Source organism: Odocoileus virginianus, chromosome 12, assembly GCF_023699985.2.
Source record: "Odocoileus virginianus isolate 20LAN1187 ecotype Illinois chromosome 12, Ovbor_1.2, whole genome shotgun sequence".
In the NCBI taxonomy this organism is placed as follows: Eukaryota; Metazoa; Chordata; class Mammalia; order Artiodactyla; family Cervidae; genus Odocoileus; species Odocoileus virginianus.
The window spans coordinates 51,298,415-51,320,649 of NC_069685.1; the positions used below are offsets into that span (position 1 = coordinate 51,298,415).

A 22,235-nucleotide genomic window follows, 5' to 3' on the forward strand; every position below is an offset into this window, starting at 1 on the left:
GTCCAGTGGATGCTGTGACCCCCTAGGGATACAGGAAAACAGGCTCTGAGTGCCTTGTCCCTGGTCGCTTAGCTGGGCCTCCATTCCAGTTTATGATTCCTGAGCGATTCTTCCCTTCCCCCATGGAAAATTTGGGGAATGGTTACTGATTATACTCCTAACCTTGACTGACGATTCTGGACATGGAGGTCCATTAGTCATGGTGAAGAGTGTGGATGGTTCCACATAATGACATCACCACTCTTGGAAAAACATATCTCACTGATAGGACTCCAGTCTTTTATCTGTCTAGGGTTTTTCGTTCCTGGCACTGTTGATGCTTCTTTGTTCCTGGGGGCTGTCCTATGCATTGTAGGATGTTGGGCAGTATCCCTGGCCTCTAATCACTAGATGCCAGTAGAACTCTCCACTCCTGTCTTGACAACCCAGAATGTTCCCAGGCAGTGTCTTCATGGTTTGGGAAGAACTCCCATCCCAAGTTTCCCCAGTTGAGAACCATTGGGTTGGAAGGTTGACCCATGAGTTAGGTTAGTTGACCCATGAGTTGTGACTATGACTTGTTTTTCTAGTTTTGAGATTAAATCTGACCAAAGAAAAACAGTCAGACCTTGGTTGGTCGACTGCTGATACTTCAAAGCCTTCTTCCTGCCTGCACTCTTCATAACCCTCAGGTTATTCGTATAGAATAGCGTGGAGAGTGATATTGCAGGCCGACATCCCTGGAGCTCATACTATGTGTCAGGTATTCTAAATGCTTTACACTGCATATACTCACTGTATCGTCACAATGATATCATTTACAAGGTAGGTCTGATGTTATCCCTGTTTTTGAGGTGTGGAAAATAAAGCAGAGAGGTTAAAGGATGTTTCCCAAGGCTTGCAGGGAGCCAGCATCAAACCCAGAGAGTACATCTGGAGAGCTGAGGTTGCCAGAAGCATTGAGATGGAAAGATGGGGGGCAGTGCCTAGAGCTTCTGGATTCTTCATCCAGTCTGTGTAACGCTTATCTCATGCCCACACCTCTGACCTCAGGTACAAACGCCATGCCAGTCGGGAGGAAGCGGAGCTCGTTCAGCAGATGGGTGCCAACATCAAGGAGCGGCAGAACGTCTTCTTTGACATGGAGGCCTACTTGCCCAAGAAGAATGGGTAGGAGCTGGGGACCTGCCCTCACACCCCCAACACTGTGTGCAGATGCCCAGGCCTGGAGCACCTGGTCTGCGTGCCTCTGACCTCCCTGCTGGGGCTTGAGGAGGAAACAAGGGCAGGAAAGGGAAGAAAGCTTCCTTACATGACCCTCCATGAACCCAGGAGGGCACCTCAGCCCCTCCGTGTGGCAGCGACATTCCTGGAAGGGCTTTTTCAAGGAACCAGACCAAAGATCTGGTTCCCAGCCTCTGCCATCTGCCCGATGTCACCTGGGATCAGGAGGAAATGTGTTCTCTCTCAAGAGAACAAACATCTGTTGAGGGCCCACTGTATGCCTGGCATTGTGCAGGGGGGCTGTCTTGACTTCAGTCATTTCACCGTCTACAACCTGGTGAGTGAGATCCAGGAATCCCTGTTCTAAAGGTTCAGAGAAGTGGCATTAGGAAGTATCTTGCCCTGAGGGCTCAGACTGGCTTAGGGTGAACCAGGATGTGAACACTGGACATTCTGACTCTAGAGCTTGTGTTCTTTCCATCTTCCTCCTTCAGAGAAGTCCCAACTCCTTCCTCAAGTGACATCTCTACCACCTCGTTGTAGAGAGATCCTTGCAGCGTTGTATTGTGACTTGACATGGGTGGCTAAATGCACGTCCCAGGAAGCACCCTGACTTTCTTCCCAGTTTGACCCAGCTTTGAGTCAGAGCCTTACACCAGAGGCCTTCCTCTTGTCTTCTCCTTTTTGGCTGTGTTTGGTTAAAAACTCCATGCTTTGGGTGGTGATAACTTTCTACAGAATGAAACAGCGTGACCTTCTTTTATTTTATTTTATTTTTTTCCATTTATTTTTATTAGTTGGAGGCTAATTACAACATTGCAGTGGTTTTTGTCATACATTGAAATGAATTAGCCATGGATTTACATGTATTCCCCATCCCGGTCTCCCCTCCCACCTCCCTCTCCACCCCATCCCTCTGGGTCTTCCCAGTGCACCAGGCCCAAGCACTTGTCTCATGCATCCAACCTGGGCTGGTGATCTGTTTCACCCTAGATATACATGTTTCAATGCTGTTCTCTTGAAACACTCCACCCTCGCCTTCTCCCACAGAGTCCACAAGTCTGTTCTATACATCTGAGTCTCTTTTTCTTTTTTTGCATATAGGGTTATTGTTACCATCTTTCTAAATTCCATATATATGTGTTAGTATACTGTAATGTGACCTTCTTTTAAAGTCAGATTCACTCTCCCAGCTCCAGTCTTCCTAGTCCTCTGTCCAGTTTACATTAGTTAGGAATCCTTGGAATACAAATGACAGAAAACCCAACTCAAAGTTGCTTAATTAATAATAGGGCAGTTATTGACACATGTAACTAAAAAGTCCAGGTGTAGCTCTAGGTAGGACTGGATGCTGTTAAACTGTGTCCCTATTTATTTATTTATTTATTTTTACTCTGTTTTGCAGTGTGTGAATTTTATTCTCAGGCAGGCTTCCTCCACAAGCTGGCCCCAGCAGGTCTGGGTTTGCATCCTACCTGCTTAGCAAATCCAGTACAGAAAGCCTCTTTGTTCTGTAGGAGTTCTGGGAAAAGTCCTCTTATTGATTCTCATTGGCCTAGATTGTATTCCATGATCATGATTGACCCAATCAGGAGGTTGCACTGCTTTGATTGGGGGAACCTGGGTCATGGCCTAGGGGGAAAAGTGATTCCCTGAAGGGAAATTATATTGCCCTTCCAGGAGGTAAGGAATATGTGCTAAGTGAGAAAAATAGATGGTTTTTTGACACCTCTGCTCTAGATACACAAGATTGGAAGTCCCCCTAGATTTTACCCATAGCTGGAAGAAGGCTTTTCTGCTACTTTTTCTCCTCTCAAACTTCTATGCATCCTTCAAAGCCCAGTTCACATGTTACTACCTCAGTGAAGTCTTTCTAAACCCCTCTCTCCCTCTGTGGAATTAACTTGTCTTTCCCTGAGACCTCCTAACCCTTTATTATCACCTTTATTAATTAGCATGTTAGGGGCTTCCCAGGTGGTTCAGTGGTAAAGAATCCTGCCAGTGTGGGAGCAGCAGGAGACACTGGTTTGGAAGGATCCCCTGGAGAAGGGAATGGCTGCCCACTCCAGTATTCTTGCCTGGGAAATCCCATGGGCAGAGAAGCCTTGGGGGGCCACAGTCCATGGGGTTGCAAAGAGTTGGACGTGACTGAGCATGCATGCACATAGCATGTTGGAGTACAAGCTGTTGTAACAGAAGCATCATGGCACAGTATCTTAAACATGCGAAGCTTTTGTCTCTCACACATAACAGTCCAGAGGTGAGTGGGCCAAGAATGTTGGGCTCCTGAGGTCACCTAGGAACTTGGTCCTTGCAGCTTACTTACTACTCACCACTGCTTTAGGAGTTGTTCTCATCTGCATAGCCAAAGCTGGGTCACACCATTGCAGTCTCAGCAAGCAGGAAAGAGTCAGGCTGTGGAGGGCAAGCAGATCCCTTTTTACAAAAATGTTTGCCATTTCCTAGTGAAGCCACACATACATACCATAGAACCCAGAAATTCCACTCCTGGGTGTATATACACTCAGTGGAAATGAGTGCTGAATGTACACAGCACGGAAGCCAGACATAAAAGGCCACGTATCACATGAGCCTGTTTACACAAAATGTCAAGAATAGACAAATCCATAGAAACAGAAAGTAGATTAGTGATTGCCAGGGGCTGAGGGAGTGACTGCTAGTGGGTAAGGACTTCTTCTTGGGTTGTTGAAATTTCATGTTCTGGGATTAGGTGACACTGATGTTTGTACACTGTTGTTAAGTATACTTGAAACCATTAAATTGTATAATTTGTTTTTAATGTAAACATTTTTTATAAGCTCACCTTATTATTTTATTTATTTTTTAGATTGAGGTATACATAGCAATTTTATATTTCTGTATATTACAAAATAATCACCACTAAGCTGTATACTTTATTTTTTATTTTATTTTTAAAAAATATTTAGTGGCAGAGGAGGCTGGGAAACATGGTCTGTAAGCCAGCTAAAATGGGGAGAAATGGGTTAATCGTGACGGTCCTGACAGTTGCCATGTTCTCTAGTTAATCGTTTTCATTCTCATATGATGTGAGAACTTTACCGTTGAGCTTAGCACCTCATTTTATAACATCCGGTGCTCAGTGCCATGCTTGTTGTGCATGCATGGTCAGTCATGTCTGACTCTGTGACCCCATGGACTGTAGCCCACCAGGCTCCTCTGTCCATGGGATTTCCCAGGCCAGAATACTGGAGTGGGTTGCCATTTCCTCTTCCAGGGGATCTTCCTGCCCCAGGGATTGAGCCCCCGTTTCCTGTATTGGCAGTGGGTCCTTTACCACTGGGCCACCTGGCAAGTGCTTGCCCTGCTTATTAATTTTGAATATTTTTGGTTGGGGACCACTCCTGGGGTTGTTAAAATGGTGACCCTCATAGGTTTTTCCTTTCAGGCTCTACTTGAATCTGGTTCTTGGCAATGTGAACGTGACCCTTCTCAGCAACCAGGCCAAGTGAGTATCCCAGACACCCCTCCACCTGACTTTAAGGAATCCGGGCATTTTGCTCTTTCAGCTTAAGAGAGATGGGACCAAGCTAGTGTTTTTGCATTAAAAAAAAAAAGTCATAGCTGGGACTCTGGCTTTGGTCTTTCCGACGGTCTCTTCCTTAGACCACATGGGGGAGGTTTCCTTCCTTCCTTTCACAGAGTCAGTATGTGGTATGGACTGGACCGCCAATTTCCCATGAGAAATGGCCGCTTGTCGTATTCCACGCCTTATCACACACATTCCTCCTGGGGCATAGGCAGTCCTGGCTAACCCAGATCTATCCCATTTCCAGGGAAAATGGAGCTGTGGCTTTTCCACTTCTGTAGGTGGTTGAGGAGGAGACCCTGTCGCAGCTCCCTGCCCATCACAGGCTCGAAACCTTAAACCCAGGAGTCCAGGGACAAAAGAAGCTTTGCACACTGGCCCTCTTTCCCTATTGATCATCACCATTAATTCGAAATCTCTCCCTTTGTTTGATCTAGCAGGTCAGGGATCTGGTGGGGTGATGGGTTATAGTGATGTGACCTTTCCTGGGGGTGTCTGTCACTGCAGATTTGCCTACAAGGATGAGTATGAGAAGTTCAAGCTCTACCTGACCATCATCCTGCTCCTGGGTGCTGTGGCGTGTCGATTTTTCCTTCACTACAGGTGATGGGGTGTGGTGGTGTGTGTGCAGGGGTGAGGGAGGAGGGCCATGAGAGAACGATCCAGGATTTCTCTTGCATCTCCAGCATTTGGTGTGATGAGGTATAGGGTAGAGAAGGACCATTTCTTATGGGAAATAGAGTTCTGTCTGCCTTACAGCCATCCAACAAATATCTACTAAATGGTTGCTAGAAAGGCCTTATAACGTAGTAGCTAAGAAGGAGCCCAGTGTGGTCCATCCATGCAGTGGAATATTATTTGGCCACAAAAAGGACTGAAGTACTGACACATTCTATAACATGGATGAACCCTGAAAACATGGTGCTGAGTGAAAGAGCCCAGAGGCAAAAGGTTACTTACTGTATGATCCCACTCATATGAAATGTCCAGAAAAGGCAAAGACTATAGAGACAGAAAACAGATTAGTGGTTGCCAGGGGGCGGTGGGGAGGCAAATAGGGAGTGACTGCTAAGGGCCACAGGTGTGGGTGTGTTTTTTTTTTTTGAGTGGTGAGAATGTTCTGGAATTAGTGATGATGGATGCACAACTTGGTGAATATCCTGAAAACACACTGACTTGTATCCTTGAAAAAGGTGAATTCTATGGTATGTGGATTGTATCTCAGTTACAGAAGTAAAGGTGGTAGGGGGTAGGATGGGGAGCAAAAAAGAGGAAAGAAGGAAGGAAAGAAAAAGAGATAGACCACAGACTTCCTGGGTCCGAATCCTGTCTTCGAGACCTCCTGGCTGTCGGATGGGCAGGTTGCCTCTGGGTGCTTCAGTCTCCCCCGCTGTAAAATGCGGGTGGCACCAGGCCCTGCCTCACTGGGGTGTTGTGACAGCTGAGCGCAATAACACCGCACGTGGCTGTGCCCAGCGCTTGGCACCCAGTGGCACAGTTGAGAGTGTCAGCTGCTCCATTTGAGTGGGACAAGGGAGGTGAGCCGAAGCCACGGTCCCCCAGGGGGTTTTCTTTCCCCCTGCTCTGGCCCTGGGTTTCCTGCCCTGAGGGGAGGTGGCCAAGTGTGGCTTGGGCATTTGGCCCACGTGTCAAGGGTTTATTTCCTGGCAGGCGCTTGGCTGGGAGTCCAGTTGCTGGGCTGCCCACTTGAGTGTCCAAACAAAGGTTCTTTCAGGCCCTGAGCCCGTGCCTGCCTGCTGCCTTGGGCCTGGGCCGCTTCCCTGGAGGGCAGAGGCTGCTCATGTCAGTCATGCCCACTCACGTGCCCCCGGAAAGGGGGCAGAAGTTCTTGACGTGCAACCAGATTTCCTGGTGTTGGAACCTCTGGGGCCCTCAGAAGACAAATCTGTGGTGTGCAGTTGAGTGCTCAGGCTCACTGAGGGCCTGGCATCACCGTGTCTCCCATCCCTTTCTGTATTCATTTCCTGGGGCTGTCGTAACAAGGCACCACAAGCTGGGTGGCTAAGAACAATAGAAGTGTATTTTCTCATAGTTGTGGAGGCCAGAAATCTGAAATCAAGGTTGGAATCATGGTTGGCAGGACCACGCTCACTCTAAAGACTAGAGGAGGAGCCTTCCTTGCCTCTCCCAGCTGCTGGTAGTGGCTGGCCATTCTTGGCATTCCCTTGGCTTAAGGCTGTTTCGCTCTAGTCTGTCATTATATGGCCATCTGCCCTGTGGCCCTGTATCTCTCTCCTGGCCTTCTTATAGGGACACAGCCGTGGGTTTAGGGTCCACCGTAACCCATTATCTCCTCATCTTCACTAATTATATTTACAAAGACCCTGTTTCCAAATCAAGTCATATTCTGAGGTTCTGGGTGGATTTGAATTTGAGCTGGGGGGAACACTGTTTAGCTGACTACACCTTCAATGGCTTAAAAAAGGGCAAGGGTGGGGAGCTGGATAGTCAGCACATCTCTGAACCTAATTTCCTCATCTGTAAAATGGGAAGTTGTTGTTTAGTCGCTAAGTCGTCTGACCCTTTGAGACCCCATGCACTGCAGCATGCCAGGCTTCCTTGTTCTTCCCTATCTCCTGGAGCTTGCTCAAAGTCATGTCCATTGCGTCAGTGATGCCATCCAACCATCTCATCCTCTGATGCCCCCTTCTCCTCTTGCCCTCAATCTTTCCCAGCATCAGGGTGTTTTCCAGTGAGTCAGCTCTTCACATCAGATGGCCAGAATATTGGAGCTTCAGCATCTGTCCTTCCAATTCAGGGTTGGTTTCCTTTAGGGTTGACTGGTTTGATCTCCTTACTCTCCAAGGGACTCTCAAGAGTCTTCACCAGCACCAAAATTCAAAAGCATCACTTCTTCAGCTCTCAGCCTTCTTTATGGTCCAACTCTCACATCCGAACATGACTACTAGAAAAACCATGGCTTTGACTAGATTGACCTTTGTTGGCAAAGTTACGTCTCTGCTTTTTAATAACTCTCTAGGTTTGTCATAGCTTTTCTTCCAAGGAGCATGTGTCTTTGAATTTCGGAAATGGAAAGTAATACTGTCTTTGTTTGGGTTCCCCCAGAAGAAATCCCCCAAGACAAGCATTTGACCAGTAATTTATTCAGGAGGTGATCCCAGGAAACACTGGTTGGGGAATGGAAGTGAGACAAGTAGGTTATCCTGCGGGCACCTGGAGTTCAGTGCTGCTGGGGAGTAGGGAACAGCAATGGACGGGCTTCAGTTATTCCCCCTCAGGGGGTGAGGGAATGGGCAGTATTTATCCTCCAACTGCTGTCAGTTAAGGGAGGCTTGACTCTCACAGAGTATTGCAACCTGTAGCATTTACGCTATAATTGTCTACAAAATAAAAAATGGAACAATGTAAGTGAGCATAATAGATACAATTATCCATTTCTACAGCCAAATTTAGTTATTACCAACACTCAGGAAAGCACATTTCCATATATTGAACTTTCAAGGCCCTACTCAAATGTCTTTCCTTCTATGGGGACTTGTCCTGGTTTGCTGTTCAGTTGTGCATGTGCCGGGGGTGGGGTGGGGTGGGGGGACAGCTGTCCCTGGTTTCTCATGTCTGTACCCCTCCCTTGGGCTGTTTCTCTATGCCAGGGTGACAGATGAAGTCTTTAACTTCCTGCTCGTATGGTATTACTGCACCCTGACAATTCGGGAGAGCATTCTTATCAGCAACGGCTCGAGGTAACGGGGGGGGGGGGGCCCAGCTTTGTGGGGTGGTGCAGGGGAGCCAGAGGGAAATCTGTCATGGAGGTGAGAGCTCTCAGCCTCACCTTGCACCCCCTTCCTCCTTGTGGGGTGGCGTATTCATGACTGTTGAGAACCAGGGAGGAGGAAAACGGTGTCTGCTGCTGCAACTTCACTTGCAATGGTCAGTCTCTTGCTTACAAGAAACCCTAACTCAAATAAATGAGTTTAACACAACAAGAAATTTATTTTCGCATATTAAGGAATGGGTCCATTAGCGCTGAGTTCAGGTAAGGCTTAATCCAGGCATTCAGACAGTGTCATCAGGACCCAGTTTCTTTCTATCTCTCAACCATACCTTCTACTGTGTTCTTTTAGTCTCAGGTTTCAGGGAGGAGCATCAGCAGCTCCAGGCTCACATCTTCGTTTCTAGCATTCCCAGCAAAATAAGGCATGTTCCTCTCTCCCAGGAGTCTCACTGGGTCCTGTTGGCACTCACTGATTATCTCTGAACTGATCGCTGTGGCCAGAGACTGTACTGCTCTGAGCCTTGTGTCCACCCCCAGGGCTGTCAACCAACACCTCAAAGCTGAGTGTCAGGAGAGGAAAGTTAGGTTACTGTCACCAGAAGGTTGAATGGATTCTGGTGAGAAAAGTGGAAAGTCCCTGAAAGAGAGATTAGAGTATCAGGACTGAGTTAAGACCCACGACTTGCCACTTGTAGGACCCATTTCCCATAGGTCTGATGCCTTTTGAGGGTGTCCATTTGAACCCCTGCATACCATTCTTGTCCCTGTTTTTCCTGGAACAAAAAGTAACAACCTCTTGAACCCTCCCCACTTCCTTCTTCCTGGGGGCTGGTAAGGGATGGCCAGGAGCTGTGTATTTAAGATTGGGGTGTTTGCCAAACCCCCAAATAATTTGCTACCTTCTCACTTCTCTGCCAGTGGTCTCTCATGGCATATCCCTGCCCCGCTGGGCCTTACCCTGAACATAGAGCTGAGAGGTAAGGACCAGGGGAATCAGCTATTCTTAGGTATGCAGTCCTGTTTTAGCATGCAGCCCTTTAGAAAAGATCAGTGTTTCTCAAACTGCACTCAGCCTTTACCGTGTCCAGCATCACCTGGATGATAGTTTTTTCACAATTTAAATCCACCTCTTTTTGTTTTTCTTTTTTCTTTTTAATTAAATAAATGTGAATTTATTTTAGTACATGTGCTGCCGAAGTGAGAACTAAATGTGAATTTATTTTAAAAGGAAACTTTTATTTCACCACCTTACGTGGAAAACCAGCATCAATTGCAGGAAAGAGGAAATAGTGTAAAAATAGAATTTCATTTTCATTGTCTAATTTATTGAAGTCAATGATTCCTGCTTCCTGAAGGCTCTGAGCCTGAGGCCTGCTATCTCTTTAAAGTGTGTGTACATGTGTAAAAAGGGAGATGAGCAGATCTCTATGTATGTATATATGTGTTAATTGCTCAGTTGTGTCCGACTCTTTGTGACCCCATGGACTACAGCCCACCAGGCTCCTCTGTCATGGCATTCTCCAGGCAAGAATACTGGAGTGGGTTGCCATTCCCTTCTCCAGGAAATCTTCCCAATCCAGGGATTGAACCTGGGTCTCCTGCATTGCAGGCAGATTCTTTACCATCTGAACCACCTGGGAAGCCCAAGAGCAGGGGATTTTGTATATTAAAGATGTCCTGGTATTTAACCAAGATTATCTCCTGACTTAATCAGGAGAATGGAAAGAACAGGACTGATGACTTCTCACCACGTGATTCAGTATCATCTAGCATTACACTCAGATAGCATCTAAAACTTGGTGGTACATGCCCCATGCTTTGGGAAACACTGAAGTAGAAAATCCTACCAAATCAATAACATTTGTAGTTTTCCTTAATTTTAGTGATTGTATCTTCCTGCTTTTGGGCATGGTTGGAGGGGACCCAGGGTAGTACATAGTGGGGAAATGGGCCCAGGGCAATGGGCCAAGCTTTCTTGTTACTAATTCTCTTTGTGCTCCCCTGGGCTTGGTATTGGGAGTTTCTTCCTCCTGATAGACTCATATTAAGAGTGTTCGGGGGCATGCTACATCTCTAACAGTCACTAACACTTTAATAAGAGTTACTCTTGTCCCTTTTTTCTTATATGACAAACTGTGGGTGAGGGGTTCCCCGAGAGAAGGGAACAGGTCTGAGTCGAGGTCCCTGTAAGTGTGGAGCACACCCAGAAAACAGGGAGGAGGACTAAAGGAGGAAAGTAGGGTTCCAGAGCCACCTCACTTGCCTGACACCTTAGTGGGACCTTCTCTGGGGCCTCGCTAGGGCTTGTGCTCTGATGGGACAACAGGAAGGGCTGTCACTGAGCTGGTAATGCAAAGCTTTGTGTGTGGTCCAATCTGTCCCCGACCTGCCACTTATTACATGTTTATTTTATGTATTTTACATTTTATTTTATTTTGCTATGCCACACAGCATGCAGGATCTTAGTTCCTTGACCGGGGATCAAACCTGTGCCCCCTGCAGTGGAAGTGCGGAGTCCTAACCACTGGACCACCAGGAAGTCCACATTACACTTTTATTGAGCAACTTTTAAGTACCAGACACTGAGCTAGGGACTCCAAGATAGCTCCCACGTGGAGCCTTTTGGGAGCACTCATAGTGGTTCTTTAAAAGACCATTCTTGGCAAGGATGCTTCAGGAAGGTCAAGTTGCTTCAGGAATCACACTCCCCCAGGCCTGCATCCCCAGTCTGGCCTTCAGCACAGATTTGGATGTGTTGGTAGTGGGGACCGTGGGAAGAGTGGGGTGGGCCCATACGGATGTCTTATTTTCTGGAATGACTACAGGAGTTGTGGTCAACTTGTGGGAGAGGGAGGCATGGCAGGTGGACCAAAGCTGGGTGATTAAAACTTGTGACTTGTCCTCGACATCTGTTGAATAGTTAGCCTCCAACCTCCTCCCGCTCCTTCTCAGAGCTGATTTTTCTCCTGGGGGTGGGCCCGGGAGATGCCTGTGAGGTTTCCCTTCACACTTGGCCCTTATTAGGGAATAGCTAAGAAACCAGTTCAAGAAAGCAGAGTGAAGAAGGAGGCAGGGGTCCAGTTTGGGATGAAGGCTGCCTTTCTCTCAAGTGTCCCACGGCCAGCTCTGGAGCTCACAGTGGGTACCCAGTGAATGCCCCAGGGTCTGTGTAGAAATGAACTGAACCCAAGCTCTGTAGTGAAGGAAGTTCACTGGGGTCATCTTGGTGTTGAAGAGACAGCTGAACCTGAGCCAAATAGACTTCCTGGAGGTTTGCTGCCCAGTTTTGGTCTGATTGAACCTGTTTTATCCTGTTTCCAGTTGCATCCAAGACCTGAATTAGGGTTGTGTTGGGGGGAAGCAGGCTTAGGTGGGTGTGTAGGGGGAACGCCCGCATCGTGGGATGGAGCTACCTGTGGTTTATGTCTGATGTTTCCCATGTGAGATGTAGCTCCTTAGCTCAGTTAGAGCCATAAGTAAGTCAACTTCCCTTCCAGATTTTGGAAATGATGGAAAACCACCTGATAGGAATAAACATGAAGAGGTATTTACTGGAACATATAAATAGTTCAGGGAGGTCCAGAGTGCTCAAACAATGTTAATTTAACAGCCCTCCTCCTTCTCCCTTTTCCTTTCCTGCTACCTTCTGCACTAGCTCCCAGCAGCCCAGGCCAGCACCCTATAGGGATCAGCAATCCCAGAGTAAAGAGCATCTTTCCTCTACTAGTCCAGGAGCAGTCTTGAGTCAGACTCCTAATTGGCCAGGCTCAGGTCACATGCTCATCCCTGAACCAATCACCGTGGCTGCAGTGATTTAGCATCTCCATTGGCTGACTCTGGGTCATGTGCCCAGTTATCTCAGCTCCACCACCCAGACTGACTGTGGGGGTGAGGTAGTTCCTCCAAGGAAAGACAAAGGGGAGAACCAGAACGGGAGTGGTTAACAGACAAAACAGCAGATGTCCTCTGCAGTGGTTCCGGGATAGAATGAATAATGAATCAGAAATCACGTTGGCTTTTCTGGAACGCCAGCCCACCAGTGCCCAGAACGAATTGGTTTTTGTAAGGGCCTTTCCTAGGATACAGAGGGGTAGGGGTGGCAGAGGAGAGAGGGAGCCTTGGTATAGAAGCCATTCCCGGAGCTGCCCAGATGACCTGAAGCTCAAAGCCAGAGAGAGCCAGGTGTTGACTAGTGACTGGTGCCTGGATCTTACGCTAAGGTGTCCTATAGGGAGCGCTCCAGGCACAATCCCCAGATAGCAGAACATGCTGTTCGTACTACATTCGGGCTATGCAATGTGCCGGCCTTCCTGGCGTACCTACTGTCTGCTCACTTAAAAGGCCACAAGCTCCTGCAGGCTCCGTTTCTGGGGGAAAACGGACCTTAGAGATAGACTGCTAAAGGGTGAAGGTCTCTTTCTGGAGCGGTACAAATGTCCTAAAACTGACTGTGGTCATGTTTGCAAACTCTGTGAGTACACTGACTTGTATACTTTAAATGGGTGAATTGTATGGTGTCTGACTGACATCACAATAAAACTATTATATAAACACACACATGCACACTCATACCTGTGGAGCACCAGTCCAGAGCCCTGGGGTGTGCAGACAGACAATGGGGCTGGCGAATGCACGCTGGGAAAGAGGACATTTTTAGCCTCTCCCAGTGCCGCTGAGCTGTGTTTATTGGTGGCGTCTGTCAGTGCTGGGCTGTGGGCACAGTGAACTGTGAAATTGGAAGCTTCTGCTCAGCCAGGCTTGCTGCCGGGAGCCTGTGTCTGGCTCCGGCCCCTCCTGGACAGGGAGCGGGTATTTCTCTAGGGACCATTGGTAGGTAGGACAGAGGACAGGGGGCTTGCCAGGCCTCCAGGGCTTACAGAGACTTGTTGGTTGCTCTTCAAGATGAAGGTCTAAGGATAGGGCCAGTTATCTTCTGGGTCAGAAACCAAGGTTCCTCAGAGACCCTGACAGGCAGGGCAGGGACATGGGGAAGGGAGATTGGGAACCAGCAAGTGGACAGATGTCCCATCCTGTCCTGTGAACTCACGTGGCACCTGCATCAGTCTCCTGTCTAGTCTGTCTTGGTGGCATCTATACTAGCTGCACTTCCTGGACATCACTTTTTCCATTTCAGCATTTATTGAGTACCTACTGTTTACCAGGTGCTGTTAGTGCTAGGAATAAAAAGCCTCCTAAAACCTTGTTTCTCCTCGTAGCCACTCAAGCATCCACAGGCTGTTGCCCAAACACCTAATTTATGATCAGGCATTTTTTTGTGGCTGTATCGTGCGGCACGTGGGATCTTAGTTCCTGACCAGGGATTAAACCCACAGTCCCTGCATTGGAAGTGTAGAGTCTTAACCCCTAGGCTGCCAGGGAAGTCTCTTTCATTAATTTTCTTCTTTCTTTTCCTTTTCTCCTTCCCTTCCTTCCTTCCCTCCCAGAACTATTGAAGGGCTTCCCAGATGGCTCAGTGGTAAAGAATCTGCCTGCCAGTGCAGGACACACAAGAGATGAGAATTCAATCCCTGGGTTGGGAAGACCCCCTGGAGAAGGAAATGGCAACCCACTCCAGTACTCTTGCCTGGGAAATCCCATGGACAGAGGAGCCTGGTGGGCTACAGTGCATGGGGTCGCAGAGTCAGACAGGACCAAGTGACTCAGTGCACACACACACACATTGAAGGGCTACAAAGAGAAGAGTAAGATGCTGTCCCTGCTCTTACAGTGTTTATGTCCAGGGGAAGGTTTTGAGACAAATCCACTTATTAGGACAGTGCAAACAAAAATCTCAATGACACACCAGTTTTCACATGAGATTGGGAGAAATTTTAAAATTAGGTATTCCGTATTGGTGAGGGTTTGGGGAACTCGATAGTCTCTACTGCCGATGGGAGTGTAAATTGGGAATCGCTGTTTTGGAAGGTAATTTGAGAAATAACTACACACGTGCCCTCTGAGCCAGCCGTCCTGCATACTTACTTCCTGGTAGCCGCCATGGAGAAACGGCGTCATGACACAGGGGACTTCCACAGGATGTTTTGGCAACATGAAGGATGACAGGGACAGTTCAGGAATGGCTGAGTAGACTACGGCAGAGCAGACACATCCTGAAATGTCATGTCACGTTTAAGAAGTCAGTGGCAGGTCTGTAGATACAGGCCTGGAGTCAAGACAAAGAAGCAAGTCGTAGGATGATTTTAGTTAATTTTTAGTAAAAATTTTATTTTTTAAATTTAATAAAAGGGACTTCTTGGAACTTCCCTGACCAAGATGCCATACTCCCAATGCAGGGGGCCCAGGTTTGGTCCTGGTCAGGGAACTAGAATCCCACATGCCACAGCTAAGGTCTGATGCAGTGGAATAAATAAATTTTAAAAGAGGGGACTTCCTTGTGGTCCAGTGGTTAAGACTCTGAGCATGCAGTGTAGGGGAACAGGGATTTGATCCCTGGTCGGGGAACTAAGGTCCCACGTGCTGCATGGCTCGGCCTAAAACAATTTAAAGAAAGAAAGAAAAGTATCTAATCCATCAGCTCATCCCCCGAACCAGCAGATCCTCAGGTGCCTCCATTTGGAGCCCATCTCCCCACTTGGCCCCGACTCCAGTTGTCTCCCGAGAGAGAGAGTTCTGGAAAGATGAAGATTAACTGCTTCTCCCGCATGGCTGCTTCCCATGTCGCAGTCCCTGGTGTCCCAGGGTGCATCTGGGAAAGCAGATTGCTGCCTCCTCGTGTTCTAATCACTGAACTCCTGGAGAAGGGCTAGGGAGGCCGGCAGAGTCCTCAGACACACTCTGGGACCTGCCTGTGACACGGGAGAGAGGGTGACAGCCAGGCTCCCTGCCCCTCTCTGGAGTGATAGCGCTGAGCCAGGGGAGCGCTGGGTTCTTCTTATTTATTTGGCTGCCCTGGGTCTTAGTTGCAGCACGTGCGATCTTCAGTCTTCATTTTGCCATGGGGCATCTTTAGTTGCAGCAGGCAAACTCTCAGCTGCGCCACGTGGGATCTAGTTCCCAGACCAGGGATCCAACAGGAGCCCCTGGCTTTGGGAGTGAGGAATGGGCCATGGGACCACCAGGGAAGTCCCAGAGCTGGATACTGACCACGGGGTCCCGGCAGCTTGTGGACTGGATGAGTGCTGTAGACAGAGGAGCAGATGAGCTTGGCGCCCCCAGAGAGCAGCTGTGTCTGGGATGGAGCGAGGCACTTCGTGTACAGTCTGTGGTTCCTCTGTGTAGGTTAACGTAGATAGCTACAGCTCTGTGTAAACATGTGCGAGGGTTCTGTGTTTATTCAGCATGCTTGTAAGCCAGGTGTCATGATACAGATGAACAGACAGTATCTCTGCTCTTTTGAGTGGGGACGGGGGTTCAGAAACAAATGAGGAAAGAATGATAATTTTAGATAGTGATAAGCACCGTGAAGAAAATAAAGCAGGGTAACGTGATCCAGAGCGGGGCTGTCTAGCTGTTTCAGATAAGGGGGTCAGGGAAGGCCTCTTGGAGGAGGTGACCATTGGCCCGAAAACTTGAATTTGGACCAGAAGCCAGGCTGGCCAAGATCTTGGAGCCGAGAGAACGGCAAGTTTGAAGCCCCCATTAGTCTGCTCAGGCTGCCATAACAAAATACCACAGACTAGGGGACCTAAACCACAGAAATGCATTGTCTTACAGTCTGGAGGCTATAAGTTCAAGATCAGGGTGCTGGCAGCTTTCCGCTGAGCCTGCGCCTTGGCTTGCAGACCACGCCTGCCTCCTCCCAGGGCCTTTTCTCTGTGTGCATGCACTCCGCTCCAGTCTCTTCCTCTGCTCCTAAGGACACCAAGCCTATCATATTAGGGCTCCACCCTTATGACATAATTTAACCTTCATTATCCCTTTAAAAGTCCTCTTTCCAAATATAGTCACATTTTAAGGTACTGGGGTTAGAGGTCTTCAACATAGGAATCTGAGGGGAACACCATTCAGCCACAGGCCCCGAGGCAGCCATGGGCTTCGCAGGTTCAAGGAAAAGGCTACCTGGAGCTTCTGAGGGTGGGGGTGAGGAGGGGCGGAGAGGCGGGCCTTGGAGCACTGGGGATGCTAGGGAGGTGTTCTGAGGGTACTGACTGGGGAGCTGCTGGGGGCCCGAGTGCCTCTCTGGGTCTCTGTGTGACTGTGTATCTCATAGGACAGAGGGCAAAAGTCCTGGCTTGGGTTAATTTCTTGCTCCAAGAAGCTGTCTCTGGGTTGCAGACCACCCCTCTCCCCTGACACAGGCTGGGAAGCTTGCTTTCTCTCCCCACCTGAGCTCTTTTCCTTCTCTTCTCTCAAGAATTAAAGGCTGGTGGGTGTCTCACCACTACGTGTCCACGTTCCTGTCTGGAGTGATGCTGACCTGGTGAGTGTCTCCTGCTTGAGCCCCAGGACTTCTGCTCACTCTCCGCAGGGAGCCAGTGGATGGGGACTGGCAGTGGGCCCAAGATGCAGGGGATTTGGGGGCTGACGTTTGGTCTGAGAAGTAAAAGTGTGAGCTTACAAAGGGGCTGCAGGGCCACCCCAAGCCAGCTGGGGACTTTTCCAAGGGCTGCTAACTGCGGTGACAGGGAGCAAGTGTGGACAGAACAAGCACAGGGACAAGACTGTGACTGATGGAGGGAGGAGGAATCGGTGGGCATTTGGTCTTCAAGATGCCTACCCCAGCTCCCTTGGTTCTAGAATGGATTAAAGCAATGATGGAAATTACCTGGTCCAGCCCCAGGGACATGATGATAAAGAAAGTAGAAATTTGGTTTAAAATCTTTTTTTTTTCTCTCTGTCTCTTTTGGTTGGAACAGAGATGGGATCGGGATGAACAAATGATTTCACATTGGGGCCTCACCTTTGCTTTCCCCCCACTTCTCTGCAGGCCTAACGGACTAATTTATCAGAAGTTTCGCAATCAGTTTTTAGCGTTCTCCATTTTTCAGAGTGAGTGTCTCTTGTTCGGATTCTGGGGAGGGGCATGGTGTGGCTTTCACCAGTGGAGACGGTTGTGTGAAGAGTGTGTCTTGTGTGAAACGGAGATGAGACTTGGGGAGGTCCCTGGTCAGGCAGGGAAGGGTCCCAGAAAACCAAAAGAAGCTGTCTGCCATCTCTCCCCACCACTCCATCAGCCCCATGCTGCTCTCCAGCCCCCAGCCCCTGGAGAGGAATGTTCAACCCCTGGAACTCCAATCACTACCTTTTTCTCCCCCAGTTCAGAATCTGACCAGCTGTGCCCTTCAGGAACTGGGTGGTGTTGGGAGCATCAACTCTGTTTCCCTTAAAATGGACATTTATGTTCTTTTTCTTGTTTTATTTAAGAATCGCTCCGGATTTGTACACAATGAGGGGTTACCTCTGAGGAACAGAAATTGGATGGTTAAAGACAGGGAGAGAGTTTTACTTTTCATCAAGTACCTGTTTGTTCCCCTTGAATTTTATGCTGAATACATCTTACCTATTCAAAAAAATACAACTTAATTTTAAAATAAAACCCTGCTTACAAACATAAGCCAAGAAGGAAAATTATGTATAATTCCATCCTTAAAGTGTTAATAGATATATGTCCTTCCAGATATTTTCATTCATAAACACACATACACACCTATAATGCTGTATTACATATAATCTACAAACATAGGATTCTTCTACATAGCTTTTTTTATAACCTAGTTTCTATTCTTTTAACAGTTATGATGGGTATTTTTCCATGTCGACACACAGAATTCTGCCTTCTCGTTTTTTAGGTTCAGACGTGTGTGTGTGGTGTGGCATGGCGTGGCATGGTCTGCCTTTTCATTTTTAGGTTCAGACGTGGGTGTGTGGGTGTGGTATGGTGTGGTGTGGTGTGCTACGGTGCAGTGTGTGTTGGGGGGTGAGGAGGTTGTACCCAGGCGCCCCTGGTCTCTGGGCAGTGGAGACCTGCCAGCCTGCAGTGGAGGTGTTGCTGGGTCCCCAAGTCCCTGAGCTGGGCGCTGTGCTCCCCCTGCAGGCTGTGTCCAGTTCCTGCAATATTATTACCAGAGAGGCTGCCTCTACCGACTGCGGGCCCTGGGGGAGAGGAATCACCTGGACCTCACTGTGGGTGAGTGGCCTGGCCTGGTCGGCGGGGTGATAAGCACTGACCGTCTCTGTTCCCCCAGACTCTGCCCCGCATTTGTCACAGGGACCAGGTGCCGGTAAGAAGCTGACAGGACCTGCCACATGCAAAGCCAGGACTTGCTGGCCTCATCCCAGTTGCTTTTTGTAATTCATTATGGATTCCTTTGCAGTTGACAAACCCAAGGCCAGCTGTGTGCCAGGCCCTGGAGGCTGAGCGCCTGTAGCTTTTCCTTTTTAAAGTCTATTTTTTTTTGTCTGTTTTATGACATACATAATGTTAGTCTAGTCTAGGGTTTTTACACTTGTGCAATTTATGGGTTCTTAACTTTAACTCATTGGGGTGGGTGCTCCATCAGGAAAACTCAGAGACCCTTCCTTTAAACTTTCAGGGGAACGTGTTGTTAATAAAAATCTTCTGTCTTTTGAAGTGGTCATTTCCATCGAATTATTCTGCACAGTAGGCCCTATTTTGTCAAGACTCGATTGAAATGAAGCATGCCAAAGCCAGTTATGAAATGCAAAATCCTCTGCAAATTTTGAAAAGCCTAGTGCTGGCATGTCAGTGTCCTGTAAGAGTGGTCAGCCCACTTGGGTCACACGGACATGAGGCGTGAGGGCCACCAGGCCTGGTGGCAGTTATTCCGCGTGTTCCCTGGATTATTTTCCAAGTGAGCACTCACCCACCTGGAAGAGGTGAACCTGCCTGATCGCAGTGACTGGCAGGGCCGGGCCACCTCACCTAGGCCCTCCGCTCCCTCCTTCCTCTCCACAGAAGGATTTCAGTCCTGGATGTGGCGAGGCCTCACCTTCCTTCTGCCCTTCCTGTTCTGTGGCCATGTGAGTCCCCCTGGAGTTTGTGGGTACCCCCTTCCAGGAATAGAAGGTCCTAAGTCCTCTCCCCCTCTTACCAACCATCCATGAGCTGGGGCCCTTGGGGTCCTGTGGCTGGGACAGCCCCTGGGTCCAGGAAGGCCAAAGGCAGGAGCTGGAATTGGCCCTGGGCACCCGCATGCCCCACACCAGGCTGGGTGCCCCAGTTTCGTTTGGAGGGGGTTGTCAGTATCTCAAGAGCAGTTAACAGCAGAAGCTGAGGGGGCTTGCCCCTGCCCCCCGGGCTTTCCCACCTGGGTCTCAAGGGGACTTGGGTGAGCTGAGCAGAGCCTGCTTCCCCTCTCCAGTTCTGGCAGCTCTACAATGCCGTCACATTGTTTGAGCTCTCCAGCCACGAGGAATGCAGAGAATGGCAGGTATGGTGCTCACACGTGTGTGTTGTGTGTGTGTGTCCTGGGGAAGGTTGGAGCCGCTTGGGGAGAATTCCTTCCCCGGGCCCCTCCTGCTCTGTGGGGACCTGCAGTAGACAGCTCACTGCTCTGGGCGCCTAGGAGACTAGGGCAGGAAATCTGGGTGTCCCTGGGAGCTCCTCAGAGGTCTGAGAAACACCAAGGAGGTTTGCGCTGGGGGTCGGGCGGCAAGGAGGGAGTCCCCTAGGACACTGCCTGACCCAGAGGACTTACACCTCTCACCCAGCTGGCTCAGATCCCTGCATTCTGCTGGCAAACCTCGCAGTTCTCAGGGAGCTTGTGCTTAGGGCTTCTGAGGTCCCAGGGGGCACTGGCGTGTGTGTGGGGTTGCAGGGGGCAGCTGTCATTTCAACAAGGAGAGCTGACCTGAGCGTGTGCTGGCCTCTGCCTTCTCTCCCTTCTGTTCTCTGCCTGCCTCCCCAACCCCGGGGCGCCACCTCCTATGCACCCCCCCCCCCCCCAGGTGTTCGTGTTGGCGCTGACGTTCCTCGTCCTTTTCCTCGGCAACTTCCTGACCACACTCAAAGTCGTGCACACCAAACTCCAGCAGAACAGAAGCAAGGCCAAGAAGCCGTGAGCCGCGGGGCTGGCGCTCCTCGAGACCCCGGACTTTGAGACTGCAGGGGATCCCAGGTGGCGTCCTTGCTGCCCATCTTCTCCCCAACAGCACCAGTGACCACTGGCAGCGGTGACCTCAGGGGCCAGTGCATCGCTGGGAGCAGGGCCGAGGCCCGGTCCCCAGCTGGACAAGAGGAATGTGACCCCAGCCTGTCGGCGCAGTATTAGCCGGCCCCATCCTCCCTATTTATGACATATTTAATATCGCCTGCCCCCTTCCCTAGAATCTGCTGCCCTCCTTCCCCCGCTGCTCTCTCGAGACTGGGTTAGACTTCCTGGGAGGGGGCGGGGGGAACTAAGCCTCAGGGACCCCCTCTGTTCCCCATCCTGTCACTGAGCCCCTCAGGTTTGGGCTTCAGACGTGCCTCGCTGGGGTTGGAGCCTCCCACCCTGGGCGCCGCTTCTGCTGTGGGCTCCGGCGCGCTCCGGGGTGTTTCAGCTCTCAGAGAACCACTGTCGGGTCTGTGCCTCCTGCTATTGTGCTTCCCAAGTCGCTGGCCACCAGGGCTTGGCCTGAGGCAGGGGAGTTCCCCGAGGGTCACCACCAGAGGGCACCCCTGCACTGTTTGGTTGGTTTGAGGGCGTGTTTCCCTCCCACCGCCCCCACCCCGGACAAAGTTTGGGTCCACTCTTGTGGGGGAGTTGCTTCCTGACCCCCACTCCTCAGCCCACCTTCCCAGATTCATGCAGTGAGTAACTCAGGGAGTGGGGACAAGATTCAGCTTTGGCTGGGACTTCAGCCAGCATGGAGGTCACCCGTGCTCCGGGCTTCCCCCCTTCACCTCAGAGGTTCTGGAATGTAGGGGGGGAGGAGAGGCGAGTCTGAGCAGGCTCACTTTGTGGAGGTCACCCTCTGAAGGTCGTGGCAGGCCTGCTGGTCACCTCACATTAGGTTCGCTATCTGTGAAGAAGACAAAAGGTTTGGTTGCATTTTCTGCGTCTTCTCCTCGTATGGGCTTCAGGCGCCCTTAACAACTTACCTAGAAATCTGTTGGCCAGAGTTCACAGATGGTGTCTGTAGTCATGCTCTGGCCCTCGAAGGAGTTTAAATTTTCAAAATACAGTATTTCCCCTCCCTCCAGTAAGATTCCACATGAAAAATCCAGATTTCTACTTTCCCTAGAGAGATGGAAAGATCTAGAAACATTCCCACAGAGCAGCATTTGGCTGGGCTGAGCTGCCTTGCCTAGGGTGGGGGCTTGCTTTCTAGTTTGCCCCACTACTTCCTTTCATCCCTACCCTACTTCACTCATTTGGGTCTCCCATCTGGCCCTTTAGGAACTTGGGTTTGCCCCAGCCTAGGAGTTGGCAAACTTTTTTCTGTAAAGAGCCAGATGGCAAATATTTTAGGCTTTGAGGGCCAGATGGTCTGTGTCACACGAGTCTGCTGTTGGAGGGCAAAGGCAGCCAATGCATAAATGAATGGGCGTGGCTGTGTTTCAATAAAAGTTTATTTACAAAAATAGGCAGTGGCCAGATTTGGTCCATAGACTAGTTTGTGGACCTCCTCTGTCCTAGACCATCCTTTCTTTGTCCACGAAGCTCTGGACTGAATGCTCTGTTGACTCCCCCTAGGCATGGCAGGGCCTTGGGAAACCTAGGTCGGGTAGGGTAAGTTTTGTCTCAGGCCCAGTGGAGGCCAGAGCACTAGGCAAGGGAGGGGGCAGAGGCAGAAGATACCAAGGAG

The 22,235-nt window shown here is 49.6% G+C and overlaps 1 protein-coding gene across 2 annotated transcripts in view; it reads left to right on the forward strand.

Moving 5' to 3' along the window:
• Positions 1-22,011, forward strand: part of TMEM120B (transmembrane protein 120B) — a 41,816-nt gene extending 19,805 nt beyond the window's left edge. Inside the window, exons 3-12 of one of the 2 annotated variants that reach the window (XM_020882612.2) lie at positions 1,033-1,149; positions 4,631-4,690; positions 5,279-5,374; positions 8,404-8,493; positions 16,840-16,905; positions 17,413-17,474; positions 18,520-18,612; positions 19,402-19,466; positions 19,808-19,876; positions 20,394-22,011. In XM_020882612.2, the coding sequence (XP_020738271.1) occupies positions 1,033-1,149; positions 4,631-4,690; positions 5,279-5,374; positions 8,404-8,493; positions 16,840-16,905; positions 17,413-17,474; positions 18,520-18,612; positions 19,402-19,466; positions 19,808-19,876; positions 20,394-20,507 (832 nt within the window). In that variant the 3' untranslated portion in view covers positions 20,508-22,011. The remainder of the gene's footprint in view (positions 1-1,032; positions 1,150-4,630; positions 4,691-5,278; positions 5,375-8,403; positions 8,494-16,839; positions 16,906-17,412; positions 17,475-18,519; positions 18,613-19,401; positions 19,467-19,807; positions 19,877-20,393) is intronic. The other variant, XM_070475244.1, reaches the window with a different exon arrangement.
• Positions 22,012-22,235: the final 224 nt, after the last annotated feature.